At 36.9% G+C, this 22,940-nt stretch overlaps 3 protein-coding genes across 3 annotated transcripts; all 3 read right to left on the bottom strand.

Annotated features, from left to right (window-relative positions):
- Window positions 1–10,211: 10,211 nt before the first annotated feature.
- LOC103959482 (probable disease resistance protein At4g27220) lies at window positions 10,212–18,387 on the bottom strand. The gene is given in 7 exon segments (XM_048566328.1): window positions 10,212–10,853; window positions 10,966–11,334; window positions 14,897–17,022; window positions 17,025–17,150; window positions 17,153–17,244; window positions 17,246–17,578; window positions 17,697–18,387. Coding segments are annotated over 6 exon segments (3,651 nt in total). The 5' UTR covers window positions 17,542–17,578; window positions 17,697–18,387.
- On the bottom strand, window positions 12,467–14,187 carry LOC125469270. The gene is made up of 3 exons (XM_048566391.1): window positions 13,885–14,187; window positions 13,126–13,773; window positions 12,467–12,807 (listed from the first exon to the last, which is right to left on the bottom strand). Exons 1-2 carry the CDS (start codon window positions 14,179–14,181, stop codon window positions 13,396–13,398), a joined length of 675 nt encoding a protein of 224 aa, XP_048422348.1. The 5' UTR covers window positions 14,182–14,187; the 3' UTR covers window positions 12,467–12,807; window positions 13,126–13,395.
- A 2,916-nt stretch (window positions 18,388–21,303) lies between the features above and the next one.
- LOC103959481 lies at window positions 21,304–21,909 on the bottom strand. Its single transcript, XM_009371834.2, has one exon. It carries the CDS (start codon window positions 21,907–21,909, stop codon window positions 21,304–21,306), a length of 606 nt encoding a protein of 201 aa, XP_009370109.2.
- Window positions 21,910–22,940: the final 1,031 nt, after the last annotated feature.

Raw genomic sequence — 22,940 nt, 5'->3', positions numbered from 1 at the left:
GTTCGGACTCATCCTTGAAGTTCATGACACGACAAATGTTTGGCTAGGTCCATTTTCATTTTTGGGTTTTGATTTTCCGTGCAAATATTTTTAAATTACTTTATTTTTGCCATTACAAATTTTGGGTGAGTCACTTTCATTTTCGATCTTCAACTCCATACAAGTATTTCAATCGTACGTTTCTATATATCTATTTCTTGTCACTATCTTATTATACATGTATCTATTTTTTTACCTTATGTTACTACATAATAATTGGTATTTTCAATCTTACGGGTTACACGAGTATTATCCTACTATGTTACTGAGGAAAGAAGAAGGTATGAGCTTAGAGGCATGAAAGAGGAATAATTGCAATCCGATCGCGACAGAATGACATTTTCTTTTATGCAGCCGCTCTAACTTGATTTCTTTCCTATGTTTATATAAATATGTTCCTCCCTGTTTTCGAGTATGTTATTTATAACAAGTTATTTTAAATTTTGGGGACCAAATTTTCTTAAGGGGGTAGATTGTAATGAACCGTCCCCAATTATTACGATTTTATAATGTGAAATTTCGAGGCAAGTTATATAAGATTCATTTTTTTGGCATATCCTCGTAGTACTCGTCGCTACGAACGCGTGGACGCAAATGGATCGTGATTTGGAGTTATAACAAAGGAAGTCGAGGGAAACATTGTAAATTTATTTATTTCTAGAATGCTCTAGATTTTTGGAGTAAAATCTGGTGGAGCCACGTGTGTGACCTGGATTTAAAGAAAGATGGTTGGTGGAGGTGGAGGATAAAGGAGAGAAAGAAGGGAAGAACGGGACCAATGAGGAATGGAGAAAATGAGGAGAACCAATTAGAGAAGAGAGAAAGGAGGAAAAATGAGGGAAGAGGAGAAGAAGGGGAACCGAATCGGTTTCCCCTTGACCCGTGACCCGGTGGTGACCCGTGAGTTTCTCCGACGAAATTCATCATTTTTCCGACAAATTGAGCCGATCTACCACTCCTAACTATCATCACTACCTTTCCTCTACCATTTCCACATCAAATTTCAGGAGATTGGGTTCGGAATTGGGAAGAAATACACCGGTGGGTGCGACGTCCTCGAGGTGGCAATCCATCAAATATGAAGGTAACTCCATTAACCACCACCATTAGACTCCTCTTGAGTTTAGGAACGAAGCCCAGGGGTTTGTCGAGGCGTTGAAGTGAGTTTGGAGGCCGAATCAAGAACCACCCGTTTCTAGGGTGCCGACGGGTTTTCATGAAATTGGGGCTTTTCCTGGCCAAATTGGCTTTAGTCACAGGCATGAAAGTTGCTCTACTCACTGAGATATTCATTTCCGTGAAGCTTAAGAATTTTTAGAAATAGTTGAATTTTTCGACGAGTCGGGACGGCTGACCGCCACCTATGGCGGCGCGTGGGCCGAGATGTCCCCTGACCTTCCTAAGTTAAATTTGAATACCTTGGTTCCATTGGTGAAGTCTGATTGATGAATTTTCGTCGTTTGAACCTAGTTCCATTAAGGTCTGCCACTCAATTATTATAGCAATCGACGATTCGACCGTTGGATCATCACCAAACTTTGATACTTTATAATACGTAATATTTGAGGATATTATAAACTTACAGATTGGGAATCCGACTTACGGATCTTCCTGAATAGGATATGTAAGTTATAGGTTCTATTGATAAGAATTCTAAGACATGATTTGATAATTGTTCTAGGCGCTGATTGTTCGTGACGCCTTGATGTTGTGCTAGGGAGTTGTAGTGCAGACTCCAGGTGAGTGGGCTTTTGGTTTTCTACACACACACACAGACACACACACACACACACACACGTATATATGCTTTACATTTTCCTAGAAACTACTTTATAATATGTATTATTTAAGGATATTAGAAACTTACGGATCGGAAATCCGACTTACGGATCTTCCTGAATAGGATATGTAAGTTATAGGTTTTATTGATAAGAATTCTAAGACGTGATTTGATAATTGTTTTAGGCGCCGATTGTTCGTGACACATTGATGTTGTGCGTATTACTACATGACGCTGCAAAGGCTAGGTATATTTCAAGTGAGTACTATATGATGTTAATGGTTGCATTGGTTATGGTTATACGTAGAGGCACGTAAAGCTCATTGTCCTGCACCTCGGTGTTAGTGCTCCTGCACGTGGCCAGGGCACAGTCCTTCGCGTGATGTTCACCTCCCGCACCTTATGCTCACCTTGGATCCAAGTTTGGTGCACAACCCTGTTGTACAAACCACATTAGGTGCTTCCGACTCATAGGTGAGCCGCGATTATTCGCACAGCCTTCACGTGATCGTAGCACTTGAGCGTACTTATTTACACCCAACCCTATCGTATAGACCACATTATGTGGTTCCGACTCGTATGTAGGAATTGGTTAATGAGCCATAGGTTTAGCCGTACAGGTCACGTTAGGTGACTCCGGCTGGCATATCATTTTACATTGATTTATTTCACCTGGCTTACTTATTTCATTGCTGAGATACTTGATATGGCATATACTTGGTTTTCACTACTCTTGAGCATGATTTCTATATACGTATGTATTATTATTTTCTGGGAAATTATACGGGTTTTACTGCGAGCGGTTATAAAGTTTTCAAAAGTTTTTTATTAAAAACTTTATTTTCACGCCCACTCACCCTTATTTTTGCTCCCTTCTAGGTTTTAGCTACTGAAGGTTCATATCGACGAGGATTCGTGGCGAATCTCAGTATAGGTGGCTACCTCTGAGGGTATGATCCTTATCCATACTACTGTACTTTACTTATGCTCTGACGTCGTGTGTGAAATGGGCTCGTTCCTGCTCACAGCGCACTGTTGTCTTAGGTACTTTTAGGTTTAAATTTATTCACATTTTTCACATCACTATACTCTATGGCTTCGTCACCTTCTAGGTGTCGGCCATCACAGCTCGATTCGGAGTCCTAGTAGACATTTCAGGTCGGGGTGTGTCAACTTATGTATTTACATATTTATGTGTCATTAATTTCTTTTAATACTTTCTCATTTATTTTCATTTATAATTGAAAGAATTAATTTGTGCATATCAATAAAATCAAAATTTTAATGCGGAGACATAAGTAAAAATACACATTAAATAACAAAAACGAACTATAAATTTTAACAAAAGTACACTTTAAGGGATTAATTTGAATATGTAATTTAGCACCAAATTTATATTTTATTTTTTAATTCTAATTTTTTGCAAGAACTAATGTTCAAAACCCCCTATTTCAGGATAATGTTCTTTTACTAGATTGTTCTTTTTGTGAGACAGTTCTGAGTTTCGAGGAATTGTGTTAGGTTAGTAATGGATGGATCACAATAATTTAAACATAAGGGATTATAAATGTACTATATAAGCATTATATATAGGGGTGGAGTTTTTTGCCAAATTACCATACCAACCGTATCATATCAAAGTTGTGCCAAAAAATTTGTACCATTGGTAATGGTATGGTATTTGTACCGCACCATAAATTTTCGGTACGGTAATGGTATTCAAAACCACTAACAATGGTATACTGTACCGTACCACTACTATTAATATTATATTATTTATTTATTCATTTATATATGTAATTAGGTATTATTATCATTATATATGCACTTTATATTTTTTTCCTAGTCATTTATCCAATCATCTCACCCTCTAACCTCTACTTTCCCGATAAAAAAAAAAAACCTAAGCCTTCTTGCGCTACAACTCTTCATCTTTTCACTCATCTAGCTATCGGCTTCATCTATGTTGCTCCCGTTCCTGCAATTCTCTCTCTTCGCAGTCCATCTCATCTTCTCCTTCATCAAATTGGGATGTCTTTCTCCCTGGCTTCATCTATCAAGTTAATTTTTGTACAATTTTAAAGAATGTAGAGATGGAATTTAGGAATCTTTGTACTATTTTTTTAGGGATGTTGGGTTCTTTCAACAATTCTTCCATCTATTTACTTCTTGTTTCTTAAATGAATTTCTATAAAATTCTCATAATTAAATAAAAAAGTTTTAGAAACCCAAAGAGAGTGGTCAAAACACGTTTGTGCCTTGATTTTGGTTAAAAAAAATGTCAAATTTTGGCCCAAAAGAATGGCTCAAAACAAAGTGGTAATTACCATTATCATACCATGCTAACCGAATTATTTGGCATGCCGAAATTCGGTATACTGAAAGTTTGGCAAGGTAATAATAAAGATTTTGTCATACCAAAAATTTAGTATAGTAATTGGTACATGAGTTTTGGTTGTCATACCAATACCACCCCTAATTATATACATGTAGAAGGGATTTATAAATGACTAAATTTCCTTGTCATAGGTTTTGCTAGAGATGTGATAAATAAAAATGATGACATTTGACTTTCTACCCACACCCTTTCTGGATAAAGACTAGTTTTTCGTTGTTAAGGTCCACATTTCTTCGTAACAACATGCCTGTCTATTCCCTGTACACGGTTTTATGGTGATGGGACTTTGAATTTGGTTATTCGGTCCAAAAAAGTGGAAATATGATAACTCGACTGCCTTTGATTTGATCATTTGAGTATCTTTAGGTTAAATCTCTCTGGTTGCCAAATGCCACCACATTAGGGAATGAGAGGGAGACAACGCATTACGAGGCATTCTGAAACCGTATAAACAAATATTTCAGTAGGGTTTTTGTATTATATTTTTTCCAAATATTTTTATTATTATTTTTTTTCCCCACTTTCTCTCGTAATGATGATGAATACAGAAAAGGGTTTTCGATTTTTGATTGTCTTCATGCTAAATAATAGTGCCCCATCAAACAGCACAAAACCCTTACCTTCTGCAACCACACCAGGATAGGTCCCCCATGGCAGCCTCTCCTATGGAGCCTCGTCTCTCACCCTGGGACCTTATATCGGGGGCAAATCGCGAGCCCTCCCCCTTTTGCGGGTCTCAAATGGAGGTAGCGGGATCATCGAATCCACTAGGGGGTTCAGCTCCACCGCTGCCCATCGAATCAGGGACTGTGCCGCCCGCCAATGTGGACCAGATATCCCCCTAAAAACCGTACGTGCGGGTCTCCCTGCATGCGGCTCACGCCATTCGAGGTGGCCCAGCCCAGCATTCATTCGCAAATCCTGTAGTGAAATTGAGACTGCTCGACCTCGGAAGCTAATTCGCGTGTAGGCAGCGCTGTCTGTCGTACCGTTGACTCTATCTATTCATTGAATTTACTTTTTTACATATATATATATATATATATATATATATATATATATATATATAATGCTTCTACATTGTTTTGGACTTATGCCTGTTGAAATATCTCGCATTTAACGTATCTAAAGAAAAGTTTAAATATTCTAAATCCTACTTTAACTAATATCGATACGGAGTTTTAACAAAAAGTTTACGGTACTGTTCACTTTAACGAAAAATCACATTGTTATACTAAAAAGGCAATCATGGTACAATTCACTTTACCTTTTATTTTGTCATTATCATTAAAACTCAAAGTTTTCAAGTCATTTTCATTAGTTTTCCTTAGAATCAATGATTAAAAATAAAAATAAATTTAAAGAATATAATTAGAATGTGAGAGGGAGGCAGACAAAATGTTTTGGAGGTACCCATGCATCTATCATTTTCTTCCATTTGTTATAGTTGGATCAATGATATTCAAACACATAAACCTTCTACATTTATTTGGTTTTCCATCTTAGGGATAATCACTTTTATCTGTCGGTGCTCGACCTGGATCGATTATATTCAAACACATCAGCTTTGTATATGCACGTTGTGTTCCCTTTTGGTTTGTTAGGACATTGTTGACCCTAAAAACTACTAAGCCTACATGGCGCGCATGCTGAGTAATTAACAAACTAACTACGTCCTTCAGTTGTGTGTGAAGCGTGCCAACTCATCAGCCAAGCTCGGCCGGGGAGTAAAATGTGTTGATGTTGCATTAAACGCGCTGCTGACTTCTTGATCTCGCGATTGCGGCCGAGTAAGGAACATGTCTCAGCCTTCGAGTTCTAGAGCCTGAAGACAAGGCTGCTAGTCTTGTGAAGTTCACGGATTGTCGACGCTGAGTTCGGTCACAGTGATTATATTCGTAAGAGTATGGCACCGAACTATACGGACACAAGTACTTAAAAGAGATGTATGTCTTGATGGTAAATGTCGTTCGGCGGTCAGAATGCCGAACTCTAAAACTTACTTGTGAATATCCGATCATAAAACAACTCAGTGTTCAATGCGCCAAGCCAAGTAATCTGTAACACCTCACTTCGTCGAGAAGGCTAGTGAGATGACCTTTGCTAATAAGAACTCAAAAATCCCTCTCGGCCAAGACTTGGCTAGATAAACAGTCGGCCTCAACACAGTGCTGTTTATCCAAACTGAAGGTGCTCCGCAATCGGCTGATTATATGGAAACAGTGTTGTTTATCCAAACTGAAGATACCACTGGTTGCATTTACAATGCTGTTTATCTAAACTGAAGATGTGTTGGTGAGAAAAAGAAAAAAAAAATCTCAAGGTTGTTGAGAGGTTTCGCGTAAAGCGAGAGTTTGCGCGGGGCAGTTTGTATGTTGAATTGGAGGGGGTTTGAATGATGCACACCTTCCTCTATTTATAGCATTGAGAACTCCTATGGCCGAACTAGAAACATATTAGGATTAGAACTCCCAAATCTAATATGGTTAGGATTCGGCCAATCCTAGTTTTAATAGGTTTCTGAACCAAGCTCTAAAAAAAATCAAATTCATTCCTAAGTTCTCAACGCCTTCAACTCTGAAACCTCTTGTTGCATCGGGACTCGACTTCTTTGCCCTTATCCAAATCAATCCTCCTTACAATAGGACTCAGCTGACCTGATTGGGCGGCTTATGGTAGCTGGACGGCCCATAGTACTTTTAGAAAGGCCCTGGTTCGAGAACAAACCTGAACTCGACCCAATAATACTTTTAGAAGGGCCCTTGTTTATTCTCTTATATATGCACATCTAGGTTTTGTAAATTATGGGTTTTAGATTTTTGTGAATTTTGGGTATTAGGTTTCCTAATGGCGTTAAAAAAAAATCAGAGAACTAAAGAGCAAGAGAGGATAATTCTAAAGTTTGAAAAAAATAGAAAGTAAAATAATTTCAAAGTATATGAATGTTCTACATACTAGTTCTTCATGCTCGATCACAACTATTTCAACATATCAGATTCTTTTTTAACTGTGTAAACAATGGACCTGTGGTGTGCTTAGAAAATAAAACTTAATTTAAAAATAATTCAAGGTCTAAAGTCATTTCATTAGGACAAAAAGTCTATTAATATTAAAAATTTAAGTGGGGTGTAGTCAACAAATTGTCGGTGTCAACAAAGCAACCCTTCTTGTATTATAACATTAATAGGGTGAATGTTCTGCGGGAAGAAAACCTCACAATAGACTATGGAGGTGCTAAACTAGATTTTGTGACACTAAGTGCAATATTTAGCCTCCTAAACAGTTGTTTTTCCCAACTCTAGTACTAAAATTTAGCACCTCAGTTTTAACTTTTACTACATGTCCAAAAATTGTTTACCAAAAACAAAAAAATGTCCAACAATTGTTTCAGCTTCAATCTTTTGTCGCTCCTCTAGTTCCATTTGCTTCAAAACGAATCTCAACTTTCTTCTTATATATTCTGCCTTGTTCTCATCCCTATATTGAACCAATTGTTCAACGTAGGAAACAAATTGAGCAACATTGGGACTTTGTATCTTCCCCTTCATTCTGGTTGCCTCATCTGACAAGCCTTTGAGATGATGAAGGAGTGAAATCTTCAACGTCTTCTTGATTAACAAGTTGCACACTAAGGGTAATCATATAGAGGTACAATTTTTTCATGCCCCCCACCCCCCACATTGTTAACACTAAAAACTGGTATGGTTAACAAGAGATTCTGGCGCCAAGTATGGTGACCGTGAGTGGCTGTAAATGGCACATTTAACACTAGAAGATTAAGTGCTTTATCCAAAAAAAAAAAGCTACGTCCACTGAGAAGCTATTATATATGTAATGGATTATAGAGTATCCGATGGAGAGGGCATGGGGGCCCGTAACAGTTATTACTAGCCTACAAATAATATATAGGCCTCTTCTTGGGTCCTCTACTTCATTGGGTGACGGATCGAAAGATTGCTATCGCGAGCGTTCCTCTAATCTGTGTACTGATATTTGTCATTACCCCATTACCTCTTTTGGGCCCTTGCAGACTTCTTGGAAGGCCCCTCCCCTGCTAATGGGCGAGGTTCTTTATTATTTCAATGGGGTAGGAAAGGATCATGTGTTAACACACATAGACAAAATTCTCAATCCACCACCATCGGTATGATAAGGTTTAACATGTATATTCCAAACATCAATTCTTTTTTTTTTTTTAATGTCAAACGATAGATTTTGTTAGATTAGTCACCAACAAAATTTGAATCCACGTCATCATGTAAGGATTCAATATCTGTCCATCACTGTAATAAGGTCACTTGCCAAATTTTTTTTACACGTGTGAAATTCCTTTCTCACATTGTATTTGTTTATTTACTTATTTACTTAAGTTCCATCGAAATTCCTATCACACTTTTTTTTATTCGAGAACTACATTCCTTTCACACTTTGGTAACTTGCATACCAATCTTTTTCTTCAAGCTCTCAAAATTACTCCCTCCCTCCATTGCAAAAAGATGGCCATGGTCGAGATTTGGCAAGGAGAATTTGCAGCAGTTGTTTTTGGTTATTATTCGAATTTTTTTAGGAGGTAATGGAGATCGATCTAACGAATTGATTTAAGGTATGGATGACCAGTATTTGATATGACGATGCAAGAAATTGGCTTTCAAAGTTGAAACATGAGTGCTGTATTTATTTATTTATTTTTGATATGAGGATGCAAGAAATTGGCATACAAAATTCAAACATGAGTGTTTGTGTGTCTATATATATATATGTATGTATGTATGTATATATATTAGAAATCCTCTCTAAATTATAATTAGGAGCTCATTTAGGGAATCTATTGGAGATGCTACTAAAATGACTATTGGAAAATGATATTTTTCATGTATCACAGGAAGCAAAATACAAGAATGAAAAGAGGCAAAACAACATGGGAAGAAATATTATAGTTTGAAGAAACTTATGGAAGTTGAGGTTCATCCCAAAACCAATTCACAGATAAAGAGTCCCAAAATCATTTAAACCAATTCAATTTCAACTTGTATTTTATGAATTGAATCTAGCTTTCCTTCCAAACGAAAAAGAAAAATATACACACATCAAGAAAATTAACAATCCAATTAGAAGATGCGGATTCGATCGATTTGATTTTAGTAGAGAGCTCAAATAAGCACACTCTAGTACAAAGCAGTTTCAGTAGACGTACACACAAGCACCACTTCAAATGCATAAATGTTTACAGAAATCACACAAGCATTATTTTCCAAACACCCAAAATCGAAAATGTAGTGAACAAAGCCCCAATTACAAATCACACAAGTTTCTAGGATAGCTTTTCCATTGAGACCGCAGCTTGCAGGCTTATATCAAACATGATGAGGTCGGCCACGGAAGCAAGGCTGGGCAGACTGTTTAGGGGAGAACAGAGAATAGTCAGAGCAAGTAACAAGAGAAATTAGAAACCAGTACTATTTATTTGATGGTACTCACTATATATATACGGACTATTGCAAATTGTGTCGGTAAGTGAACATTAACAAGTAGTCACAGAAATTACGATTATAAAGTTTATATTTACTTGATATTTAGCATATATGGAAACTTACCGTTTCATCATCATTGCCATCTTAATCATGCATCGTCGTCGTCATCATATTCTTCTTCTTCCTCTTTCCCCAATAACTCTGCTATTTGTAGTCTTACTAGTGTTGGATCACTTTTAGTTTGCTCAACACTGTTGGGAGTGGACCATAAGGTTCATACCAAATCTCCGTGTTCTTGTCCAATATTAAATATTCTAAGTTGAGGAATGACTTACCCTGTAATATAATCAACAATAAGAGCATGCTTTAAAATATTTTGAAAAACTTGATAACACATAATAACTTCAATATTAAAAACATAATAAATGTATTAACTCGATGGTGTATGTTTAACTAGTATCTAAAAATTACATAAAATTTTGAATATCAAAAGAGTTGTGTACAAGTATGGTTACCTTCTCAATTAAAAAGAAAGGTTGTTCCGTTGGTCTTGGTGGCCCAACTCAAACTTGTCTTGATACTTTGAAAATTCAGAAGCAAAAATCTCCACACCACCACATTTTGTGAACTTTAATATGTTGAGTGATGGCCAATTAGAAACATTTAGCCCTGGATAGAAACTTCGAAGTTGGGGCAGATTATCAAATTCCATAGATGTTACTTTAGGGAACCCGAACTCCTCGTATGTCGTTTGTGGTCCTTTTTCCTTCACAACAATTTCCTCCATTAAACCACAATTCTTGACCTTCAACTCACTTAGCTGCTTCAGATCTTTGGCCACTGAGCCGGGAAAGACATTTTTCAAACTATCACATGAGTCTATCTCAACCGAGTTTAGATTTGGGCACTCAAAACCATTCAACTGAGTAGTAGATGATGTGTCATATACCACTTGTAGTGATTGGCACTGCTCTATTACTAAGGACTCTAGAGCATTCAATCTTCCCATGATACTTGGCCCAAAGATATTAATTACACTGTGGCATCTACGAACATCCATAATTATGAGCCTGCCAAAAGAATTTGAATGAAGTTGGTTGTGGAATATTGTCTTCAACTTAGGTAAGTCCCATATGTACAACGTCTCCAAGCTAGGAAATCCTACCTGTCACATATTCATTTTAGAACTTGTAAACAACCTTTTTTTTCACAAAAGTGGGACGCATGCATAAGTTGGAAATAAAAGCATAAAGAAAAGAAGTGAAGCTATAATTCACCTTTTCGTCAAAGAGCTCAATATCTCTTTCTTCTTTGTTGGTTGTAATATTTCCACTCTTAGCACCAAAGATGAATGTCTCCAGTTTAGTACAATCGTCTAGATCCAAATACGTCAAAGACGGCAATTTAATGTAACTTCCAGAGCTGAATCTAGCGAGGTTTGGAAGATGTTGTAGCTCTAAACGGTTTAGCTTATCAAACATGTCATCTGTATTCTCCTCATTTCTAACTATCTCTTCCATGATTTGACAATTGGATATCTTGAGATTTTTGAGTTGTCCAAGACATTTAGCCATGGAACTCGAAAACAAGAATCTTAAACTATCACATTGATGCACATTCAAGGTTGTCAAGTTGGGCATCAAAACCTGCATAGCAGAACAATAATCATGTTTGTTTCAGGAAATTACAATTTACATTGTCGTTAGCCATATATGTTCCAAATATGTAGATATGAAGTAAAGGTAATACATTAAAATAGTAAGCTACCAGGCTACTAGACAGCTGCTGTCTTTTTACGTTCATTAATTAACAGAGAACAAATTGGTGTAGAAAACTATCTGAAAAAAGAAACATAGGCCGAAACTTATGTAAATTTAATTCCAAGTTTAAACTATTTTATTTTCGACCAAAAAATAATAAAAACTAGTGCGTCAAAAGCACATAAAATTTCGATTATATATAAAAAAAAAATGTGTACCAGCATGCTTACCTTCTCAATCAAAAAGAAAGGTTGTCTCGTTGGTGTTGGGTGACCCAACTCAATTTTTTCGTGATATGTTGAAAATTCGGAAGCAAAAATCTCCACACTACCACATTTTTCGAAATTTAATTCGTCGAGTAATGGCCAATTAGAAACATGCAGCCCTGGATAGAAACACCGAAGTTGGGGCAGATTTTCAAATATCACAGTTTCTACTTTAGGGAAGCCGAACTCATGTGTCCTTTCTGGTCCTTTTACCTTGGTGACAATTTCCTCCATTAAACCACAATTCTTAACCTTCAACTTGCTTAGCTGCTTAAGATCTTTGGCCACTGAGACAGGAAAGACATTTTTCAAACTATCACATCAGTGTATCTCAACTGAGTTTAGATTTGGGCACTCAAAACCATTCAATTGAGTAGTAGATGATGTGTCATATACCACTTGTAGTGACTAACACTGCTCTATTTCTAAGGACTCTAGAGCATTCAATCTTCCCATGATAATTGGCCCAAAGATATTAATTACGCTGTGGCATCTACGAACATCCATAATTCTGAGCCTGCCAAAAGAATCTGAATGAAGTTGGTTGTGGAATATTGTCTTCAACTTAGGTAAGCCCCATATGGATAACATCTCCAAGCTAGGAAATCCTACCTGTCACATATTCAATTTAGAACTTGTGAACAAACTTTTTTTTCACAAGAGTGGGACGCATGCATAAGTTGGAAATAAAGGGATAAAGAAAAGAAGTGAAGGTATAATTCACCTTTTTGTCAAAGAGATCAATATCTCTTTCTTCTTTGTTGGTTGTAATATTTCCACTCTTAGCACCAAAGATGAATGTCTCCAGTTTAGTACAACCGTCTAGAACCAAATACGCCAAGGACGGAAATTTAATGTAACTTCCAGAGCTGAATCTAGCGAGGTTTGGAAGATGTAGTAGCTCTAAACGGTTTAGCTTATCAAACATGTCATCTATATTCTCCTCATTTCTCACTATCTCTTCCAAGATTTGACAATTGGATATCTTGAGTGTTTTGAGTTGTCCGAGACATTTAGCCATGGAACTCGAAAACAAGAATCTTAAACTATCACATTGATGCACATTCAAGGTTGTTAAGTTGGGCATCAAAACCTGCATAGCAGAACAATAATCATGTTTGTTTCAGTAAATTACAATTTACATTGTCGTTAGCCAAATATGTAGATATGAAGTAAAGGTAATACATTAAAACTGTAAGCTACCACGCTACTAGACAGCTGCTGTCTTTTTACGTTCATTAATTAACAGAGGTGTAGAAAATTATCTGAAAAAAGAAACATAGGGCCAAAATTATGAAAATTTAATTCCAAGTTTAAACTATTTTATTTTCGACCAAAAATAATAAAAACTAGTGCGTCAAAAGCACATAAAATTTCGATTATAAAAAAAATTGTGTACCAGCATGCTTACCTTCTCAATCAAAAAGAAAGGTTGTCTCGTTGGTGTTGGGTGACCCAACTCAATTTTTTCATGATATGTTGAAAATTCGAAAGCAAAAATCTCCACACTACCACATTTTTCGAAATTTAATTCGTTGAGTAATGACCAATTAGAAACATGCAACCCTGGATAGAAACTCTGAAGTTGGGGCAGATTTTCAAATATCACAGTTTCTACTTTAGGGAAGCCGAACTCATGTGTCCTTTCTGGTCCTTTTACCTTTGTGACAATTTCCTCCATTCAACCACAATTCTTAACCTTCAACTTGCTTAGCTGCTTAAGATCTTTGGCCACTGAGGCGGGAAAGACATTTTTCAAACTATCACATGAGTCTATCTCAATTGAGTTTAAATTTGGGCACTCAAAACCATTCAACTGAGTAGTAGATGATGTGTCATATTCCACTTGTAGTGACTGGCACTGCTCTATTTCTAAGGACTCTAACGTATTCAATCTTCCCATGATACTTGGCCCAAAGATATTAATTACACTGTGGCATCTACGAACATCCATAATTCTGAGCCTGCCAAAAGAATCTGAATGAAGTTGGTTGTGGAATATTGTCTTCAACTTAGGTAAGTCCCATATGTACAACGTATCCAAGCTAGGAAATCCTACCTGTCACATATTCATTTTAGAACTTGTGAACAAACTTTTTTTCACAAAAGTGGGACGCATGCATAAGTTGGAAATAAAAGCATAAAGAAAAGAAGTGAAGGTATAATTCACCTTTTCGTCAAAGAGCTCAATATCTCTTTCTTCTTTGTTGGTTGTAATATTTCCACTCTTAGCACCAAAGATGAATGTCTCCAGTTTAGTACAACCGACTAGAACCAAATACGCCAAGGACAGAAATTTAATGTAACTTCCAGAGGTGAATCTAGCAAGGTTTGGAAGAAGATATAGCTCTAAACGGTTTAGCTTATCAAACATGTCATCTATATTCTCTTCATTTCTCACTATCTCTTCCATGATTTGACAATTGGATATCTTGAGATTTTTGAGTTGTCCGAGACATTTAGCCATGGAACTCTAAAACAAAAATCTTAAACTATCACATTGATGCACATTCAAGGTTGTTAAGTTGGGCATCAAAACCTGCATAGCAGAACAATAATCATGTCTATTTCAGGAAACTACAATTTACATTGTTGTTAGCCATATATGTTCCAAATATTTAGATATAAAGTAAAGGAAATATATTAAAACAGTAAGCTACTAGGCTACTAGACAGCTGCTGTCTTTTTACGTTCATTAATTAGCAGAGAACAAATTGGTGTAAAAAACTATCTGAAAAAGAAATATAGGGCCAAAATTTATGTCAATATAATTCCAAATTTAAACTATTTTAATTAAATTGATGACAAAAACACATTATTGTGAAAGATCTCTGGTGCCAAGTGGTGGATAGTACTGTTCAAACCCTTCCTTCTCCTCTTAGTGTAAAATAACATAGTAATACTTTTATGATCATTGGTGGAAAACAAAATTAGATACTAGCAAGTACAAAATAATCCACTTCGAAATTAGCCATGTGATAATCCTTTTGTACATTCATTATTAATATAAATTAAGGCCATTTGATAACTTAGCATACCATTTAATGGTTGCCTTAGGAAAACATATGTATATTTTTTTTATTGAAAAAAAAGAGGAACTATATGGTCGAAATTCAAAGAAGAAAACAATAGTGAGAAAGAATCATGCAACCATTTTGTTAGAAGAATAACAGAGATGGTACCTTCTCATTACTAAACAGTTTCGGGAGTGCACCAAATTCATTCTCCAAACCCATTACGTCGGCTTCTGTATCAATCACTGATTGCTTGCCTTTGGAATAGAAACCAAGAAGCTTTGGTAGATTCCGCAGTGTCAAAAATTTTAACTTTTCGAAAGGCTCACCTATGAGTTGCCCATAACATACACTTTCCAACCTCACAAGGTTTTCAAGAGAGAGAGATTCCAGCTTGGGGAAGGCATTATGAGAATAACTCCAACTGATGGAGTTAATGACATATGTAACTTTGTCGTTGTTTTGGACATGGAGATTCTTCAGTTGTTCAACAGCTCCACTGTCAAATAGATAGGAAATAATATTCACACTCTCCATCCCATCCAAGTACAAATGCTCGCATCTCTTTACCAGCAACTTTATACCTCGGTCGAATTGATTTCTCCTGGTGAGTTTGAGTTTTAGCATGTTAGAGCAGGTTTCATCGAAGTCAGGATACTCCCAACAATCACCGATAAGTATGGTGTATCTTTCTAACTTATCGGAAAACAAGTTGGTTGGAAGAAGGTTAGCATCTGGAATATGTATGTCTAATGCGGACAAATTAGATAAGTGCTTCAGCTCTGAAACTCTAGCATTACTTCCTCTGCCATCGACCAAACCTTCACCCTCCCATTGCTTGAAGCTTTTTATTCCCATCCTCAAATCTTCTAGTCTTGTCAAGCTTGATATAACACCAGGTGAGATTACAACAAGTTCAGAGCAACCGGTCAAATCCAATAATTGCAGACGAGTCAATTGCCCTATTTCTTTGGACAACTCTTTAATCTTGGACTCTAGGAAGATAAGCATTTTCAAGTTTGTTAGCTGTCCAACAAGAGTTAGATCTACTAAGTCGCAGTTATATAAGCCCAATGTATGGAGATGCTTTAGGATTTGAATAGATGGAGGTAGTGACTGAATACGGAATCTGGTTACATCCAACACCTTGAGTTCTTTCATCCCTTCAAAAAATTTGCTTGGGATTTCCTGGGAGTCGCCAATATTATCATTCTCCAAGATCAACAATTTTAATTCTGGGCATTCCCAAGGTACTTCAGGAAATCTGGGGATTTTGCAGTACCTCAAGGAGATGACGGTGTACTTCTTAAATAAATCCTCAGTGGGCCATTCTTTCACCTCATCTCCATATACTTTTAAAAACGCCTTTTGATCATCAGATACAATCCAGATAGCAGCATCTCGAACAAGCTCATGCATTCTAAGAGTCCCATCGTTATAACTGTCCAGCAATAGGCAAGAATTTTTTAGTTTTGCAGCCAGTGCATGCAATGAATTCCTTGCATCTTCCACTATATCAACATTTTTCATCAAACCCAAACCCACACTATAAACCAACAAGTCATTGAGAAAAATTATACAACTCAAACGTCCGGCAAGAATTCCGCACAGCAAGAACAATTGCTTAAGCTCTTGATCTTCCAATCGTTTGTAACTCCACTCTAGAGCCAAGAATGCTTTTTCATTCATTTCCTTCTTGTCAAATCTTTTGAAATTTCTCAACGCATATTTCCATTCCTCCAATGTACTATCCCTTAATGCACTCGCAACTGCAACAACCAAAACCGGCAAACCTCCACATTTCTTTGCTAGTTGGGTTGCTTCTTTCAGTATCCGAGTGTCTTTAACGACATTACCTACCACCTTCTCAAACAAACTCCAACTTTCTTTTTCTGTTAAAAATCCAAGTGGAAATTCTTTTTGCGTATGCATATCAGAGAATAAAACTTTTCTTTCTCTAGAAGTCAACAATATCTTACAGTTGGGCACACCGACGAGTCCCACAGCCTCAAAGTCAATTCTTTCCAAAACATCGTCTAAAATGACAAGAATCTTCCCCTTTTTAATCCTGGCCCATAGGAGATTCGCCCTTGTTCCCACATCCTCAGATTCATCAACGACCATCCCTAACTTTTTGGCAATTTCTTTTTGAATTTTTTCGTTGTCTATTTTTTCTTTGACATTTAGTATTATAACCACATCATCAAATAACTTCTCTTTAACAGCTTCTCTGTAAACCTCTTTGGCAAATGTTGTCTTCCCAACGCCCCCTAATCCGTACACCCCAATCCTGTATCAGGTTTTTTCAGTTCCGTAATGATATCCTTCACCATTGAAATCCTTGATTGAAAGGCCATGTACTCGTCCGAGGCTAGGGCAGACACGTCTTCTACAGGAACTTTGTAAGAAACATTGGAAAACTTTTTTTTTTATTTTCATGTGCTTCAATCTTTTCCATCAGTTTTGTTGACTTCCTGCTACGCTGATGATAGTATATCAGATTAGGACATATAATGACACTTTGTCTTTGCACGGCCTTCATCATGCAAGAGTGCTTCTGCCTCCCGAGTGGTCTTCTCCACATCTGACTGCCATTTCTGGACATCAGCTTCCACTTTTTGATTAACTTTTCTTCCGACTTCATCAACTTCATGCTTTATCCTTTGTTTGACAGGATCAAAATTCTCCAATTTATTCCTTAGGTCTTCAAGGTTGCTTTTGTAGAAAATAATGTAACCCACTTGGCGTGCAACTGGTCTAATTGTGTAGTCAATTATTGTAGGAATAATTGCAGTGAGTATATCCATCGCCATGGCACCTTCAGCTTACCAATTCGTTTGCTTTTTCGATCTACTGAATATATATGAATCCAAAAAATAAAATTCAAGATACGAGAAAGGAATCCTTTATTTTTAATGCAGATGAAATTAAAAAAAAGAAAAAAAAGAAAAGAAACAATAGGTCATACCTTAGCTCGTGATCGAGACTACACTTGAAGAAAAACAGAGCAGCGGGTAATTCTTTTTCCGTTTTCTTTTGCTTCTTTTGGAGAAAACTGCATAGTAAAAGCAAAAAGAAGGTTATATCACACTTGCAAAGTATAAGTCGAGATGATGAAAATATTTCATATAAAATTTTTACACCAAAATAATTGCTTGGTAGGGAACTTAGGCAACTGCTTTTAAATATTAAACAACTATGAAAACATATATAATCTGCTTTGAATTCACTGAGACATTCTAACAAACACCATATCTGCGCACTGTAAGCCGGTGCATGAGGCAGAGAATGAAATGTAGAACAATTTGCTCGTTGGAGACCATCAACGCTTGTTAAACACTGTACCACAGAGCTACTGAGCTAGATGGTACGATGGGGTTGGTCAACCCCCGACACTGATGAGCGGACGTAGTGAACTCTGCCAAGTCTCAACGAGCTCTAGCTTAGAAAAGAACTTTCAGGCCATCAATCGCAAAATCCATGCAGTCATGACCTCGAGCAACGCGAGGTCAGGTACAAAGAAAACCTCAGTCTGTAAGGTCGAGCAGAGCAAGGAGGCTGCCAGGTCTGAGAAGAAAAAACACTCAAAAAACAAAGGGTCTGCCTCGTAAAATTCCACAAACAATATTTCAAAATGCTAAGGAAAATAAATTTGGGAACAAAATTTGAAAACCAAACTATGTATCACTAATATGATTGAATACGTTTAACAACACTTAAGTAATAAACTAATCAATAATTTCTATGCCCTTAATTTTCAAAATTTTAATTATAAATTTAATCTTTGTTACCTTTTCAAAAAGGTTATACTTAGTACTGACTTCTTAAGTGGCCCCAATAATTATTCAACACCTGTCGTTAAAATTCACACCTAAATACTCACAATTTTGATAACGAAACTCCTATTTTCTTCCTCCCTTTCTCTATGTTAGCTGCTCCGTCAATCCCATCCTCGTCTCCTCCAACATCTTTCCTTTATCATCACCCGTTCTTTGCAAATCCGACCAAACTATTGCCATTCCTCTGCAAATCTGACCAAACTATCGCCCTTCCTCAGAAAATTCAACCAAACCAGTACACCGACCAAAACAATTTTTATAGGTGCCATGAATTCGATTAATCATTAGTCAAACCATATATTTTCACAAGACACAATAATCATCAGTTAGGAAGGATATGAAGGACGGTGGTTGGTGGTGGTGGGTGAGGACGGTTGCCGAAGGTGTTGGTTCTTAAGCTTCTGCAACTGCATTTGATCCAGGACAGAGTTTCATGTTTCCTTTCAATTTTCGAGTGTTTGTTCTTAGTTTGTAATATAGGGCTAAGTTTACAAGAAAGCTAATAGGCTAGATGTGTGGCACGTGTCATAACAACTCACTTATATGTAAGCATGTGTTGTGCACGTGAGCAGTGTGAGTTGGATGAGTGAATGCGCCTCCAACAGTTATAACTAACCTCCAATTTTCATATATGTAGCATCTATTTAATTATACCTGAATTGAATCCAAGGAGATACGGTTCTGAGTTTCTAGCATTAACATTCCTTCATACTGTTCAAGCAGAGATCATCATCTCATTGATCTTCTTCTTGAATAATTTACTCTGATACCTCTATTACCACACACAGATCATAAACACTAATATGGCCTCAGAGCTAGATTCATCACTTTAATTTGGGTGTGAACTTGTGATTTGTGTTCTTCTATGAATCACTTTCATCGAGCTTCATCACTGTAGAATCGTGCTTTGAAAACCTGTGAAGATCGAAGATCCGAGTCTCAATGTTCAAAAAATGGGCCTAGCGGCCGCCTAGGCTTTAGGCTGTAACTGGCCATCGTGATTTACTCCTGATCGGTCACGAAATTGGAAAATAGATTAGGCAAACTGGGCGGTATTAGGCAGGATTGGGTGGGACTGGGCATGGCTGGGTCGAGGCTGGGTGGGCGTGCGTAAAGACCCCGGAATCTGGAAATTTTTCTGTTGCAAAGGGGTTGCGCTTGCGGAAGGAAGAAGATGGACAGACATGGTCCCACCAGCTTCTATTTCATTTTAATTTTTAATTAGATGACTTCTTTAGTCATCTTAAGGTGGTCCCACAACCTTTATTTTAGCTTTTGCACAGTTTCTTTTAAGACCACCTCCAATGGTGGGCTAAATGCTAAATTACCCCCCAAACCATCTCCAACCCATGATAAAACATTGGGCTAAATGCCAAATGTTAAAGCTGGGCCAAATACCCCCCAAGATTCCCCCCTCTCCCCCCCCCCCCCCCCCCCCGCGCGCGACTAGACTCGCTGGCCATTGGGCCAGTCTCATCCCGTTCACGCTCCAACGTGCCCCACACGGAGTTCCTGCAATTCATTTCCGACAGGGTGGGTCTCGCTGTTAGTGGTTTGTCAACCACCCAAACCACCTCCAACGGCTACATTTTCAATCCGATGGCTGCTTTTCAAGGACCCTTGGTTAATCTAACGGTCTAGATACAAAATTGATTTTTTTAAATATGTTATTTTAAAATACATTGAATCCAACGGCTGAAATCGAATATAATCAAATCTAAAGGTAAAAAAAAAAAGATCTAACGACCCAAATTTAAATCCAACGGCTAAAATAATTTAAAAAAATTATTTAACTCAAAATTCACCCAAAAACTCTATAAATACCTATGTATTTGTTCAAACATCCATTTAATCATTTATCCAATGTACTAGACAAAATACTTTGCACAAGAAGACACTTAAATTTATTACTAGAAAATAACAACATAGTACACTTAATAAACACTTAAAATTATTACATAAATGCTTAACCAACATCATCAACGTTCACCATCTCGGTGCCATACATGCTCAACCAAATCCTTACGGAGTGTGCCATGACATTGAGGAGCTTGAATTCTATTTAAACGTCTCATATACTCACTCAAGGTGACCCTATCCTGTCGGGTCTCATATGTGGTTGGAACCAGATATTCAACATCTCTTGCAATAACTCTTGCATGTGTTGGTTGGTCATCATCCACATCTTCGTCTAAATCTTCTTCAATTTCAATGTACTCATGTTCCACAATCATGTTGTGCAAAATTATGCATGTTATCATAATTGAATGGAGGTCTTCGAACTACCAAAATCGTGCAGGCCCTCTAACAATGGCCCATCAAGCTTGTAGGATCCCGAACGCTCTCTCCACATCATTCCTGTAAGACTTTTGCCTCTGCGAAAATAAGTTTTTCTTTGCATTATCGGGATGAGAAAAACTTTTGACAGAGGTAGACCAACTAGGATAAAAAACTTTTGACAGAGGTAGACCAACTAGGATAAATACCATCAGTTAGGTAGTAACCTAGCTCATACCTATTACCATTTACCTTGTACTGAAATTCTGGTGCCCATCCATTGACAATATTATCAAATAAAGGGTAAGACCAAAGAATGTTGATATCGTTGTTTGATCCAGGACCGCCGAAGAAAGCATGCCAAATCCATGTGTCGTAAGACACCACAGCCTCGAGCACGATGGTTGTCTTGTCATGACGGCCTTTGAATTGGACAGCCCAAGTAGTAGGACAATTCTTCTACTCCCAATGCATACAATCGAGACTTCCTATCATGCCAGGGAAGCCTCTTTTTTCTGCCTTGCATAGAAGCCTCTTTAAGTCTTCATGATTTGGGTTGCGGAGGTATGTGACTCCATATATGCCTTCAATTGCCTTACAGAAGCGCTTCAGGTTCTCAATAGCAGTACTTTCTGCAAGTCTGTAATACTCGTTAGTTGAGTCTGTAGAGCACCTATTAGCTAGCATGCGAAAAGCAGATGTGAGCTTTTGATGAGGTGATAAACCTTGTCGGCCTGCGGCATCTACCCTTCTTTCAAAATAGTGGTCATGATTGACAACTACACTCAAGATGCTTTCAAAAAGCTCTCTCCTTATCCAAAACCGCCTCTGAAAATCATGAGTAGGAAATCTCAGACGCTCGATGAAATAATCTTTCATCATTCGATCATGACACTTTTCTCTATCACGCTGCATATATGAACGCCTTGTGATAGAACCATGATGGCTAGATTCGCCATGGTGATCAGATTGCATAAATGAGTTGATAAGTTCAACTTCAGCGTTGAACAATTTTGCATCCTCAATCTCGATCCTTGCTTGGTATTGTGCCATTTGCATTGCCATACTACGCCTTCTTCTATCACCTATTGATGAGATATTGAGGATTTTTAGGAAACAAAAACTCTTTGAAAGTTGTAATATTGGTGAATATAGAGGATGATTGAAGGTTGAAAGGTTATGTGATCAACAAATATTGGACATATGTTTATATAAAGGATGATTGATGAAAGTTTGGTGTTGAACAGTTGGTGAAAGTTGAAAGTTTGGTGTTGAACGGTTGGTGAATTGAAAATTTGGTGTTGAAAGGATGGTGAATTGAAAGTTAGCCCATGGGTTGAAAGATTGGTAAAAGTTGAAGGCTTGCTTTGTGGAAAATGATTTTTCAATATTTATCGGAATTTAAATTTTTTTACATTAAAGTGTTCATAAAATTAATTTATTTTTACATTAAAGTGTTCATAAAATTAATTTATGATAGTCTACATATTTATTTATTTTTTAAAATTTAATTTAAGAAAAAAAATAGCCTAAGTTCATTTTTTAATAATCTCTGGCTAAAATTTTAGGCCAGAACGGTTGGAGCAGAAAAGTTGTTTCTGGGCTAAAAGCTAAATTTTCGGGCTAAAATATTTGGCTTTTAGCCCAACAATTGAAGATGGTCTAAGGGAGCCACTATCTTTTCTTTTACTAATTTTTATATTCCCTCATATCTTTTCTCTCTTAACCAATCATAACTTTTCATATTTTTATCTAATTTTCATATTGTCTTATTATTCTTTTTCTTTTTAAGACTACACTATATTATATTTTTATGTATTTAAAACTCTAACAATAAATATATATATATATATATATTATTTTTAAAATTATTTAATTAACTTATATAATATATAATAAATTTATTTAAATCCTCTTAGTCCGCCTAGGCGCCTACTAGGCCCCGCCTAGATTCCTAGGCTCTAGACTCTAGTCTGCCACCCGACTAGCGCCTAGCGTCTTTTAGAACCTTAGAGTCTAATATGGATGGATCATTGGTGAAAAATTATCTAAGGAGAGCGTTGTTCAGAAATTGCTTATAAGTTTGGCTAGATTTT

The sequence above is a fragment of a genome, unplaced genomic scaffold, assembly GCF_019419815.1.
Source record: "Pyrus x bretschneideri cultivar Hongxiangsu unplaced genomic scaffold, Pyrus_bretschneideri_v1 Contig41, whole genome shotgun sequence".
Lineage (NCBI taxonomy): Eukaryota > Viridiplantae > Streptophyta > Magnoliopsida > Rosales > Rosaceae > Pyrus > Pyrus x bretschneideri.
The sequence above is the reverse complement of the archived record's forward strand: the minus strand, read 5'-3'. Positions and strand labels throughout refer to the sequence as shown.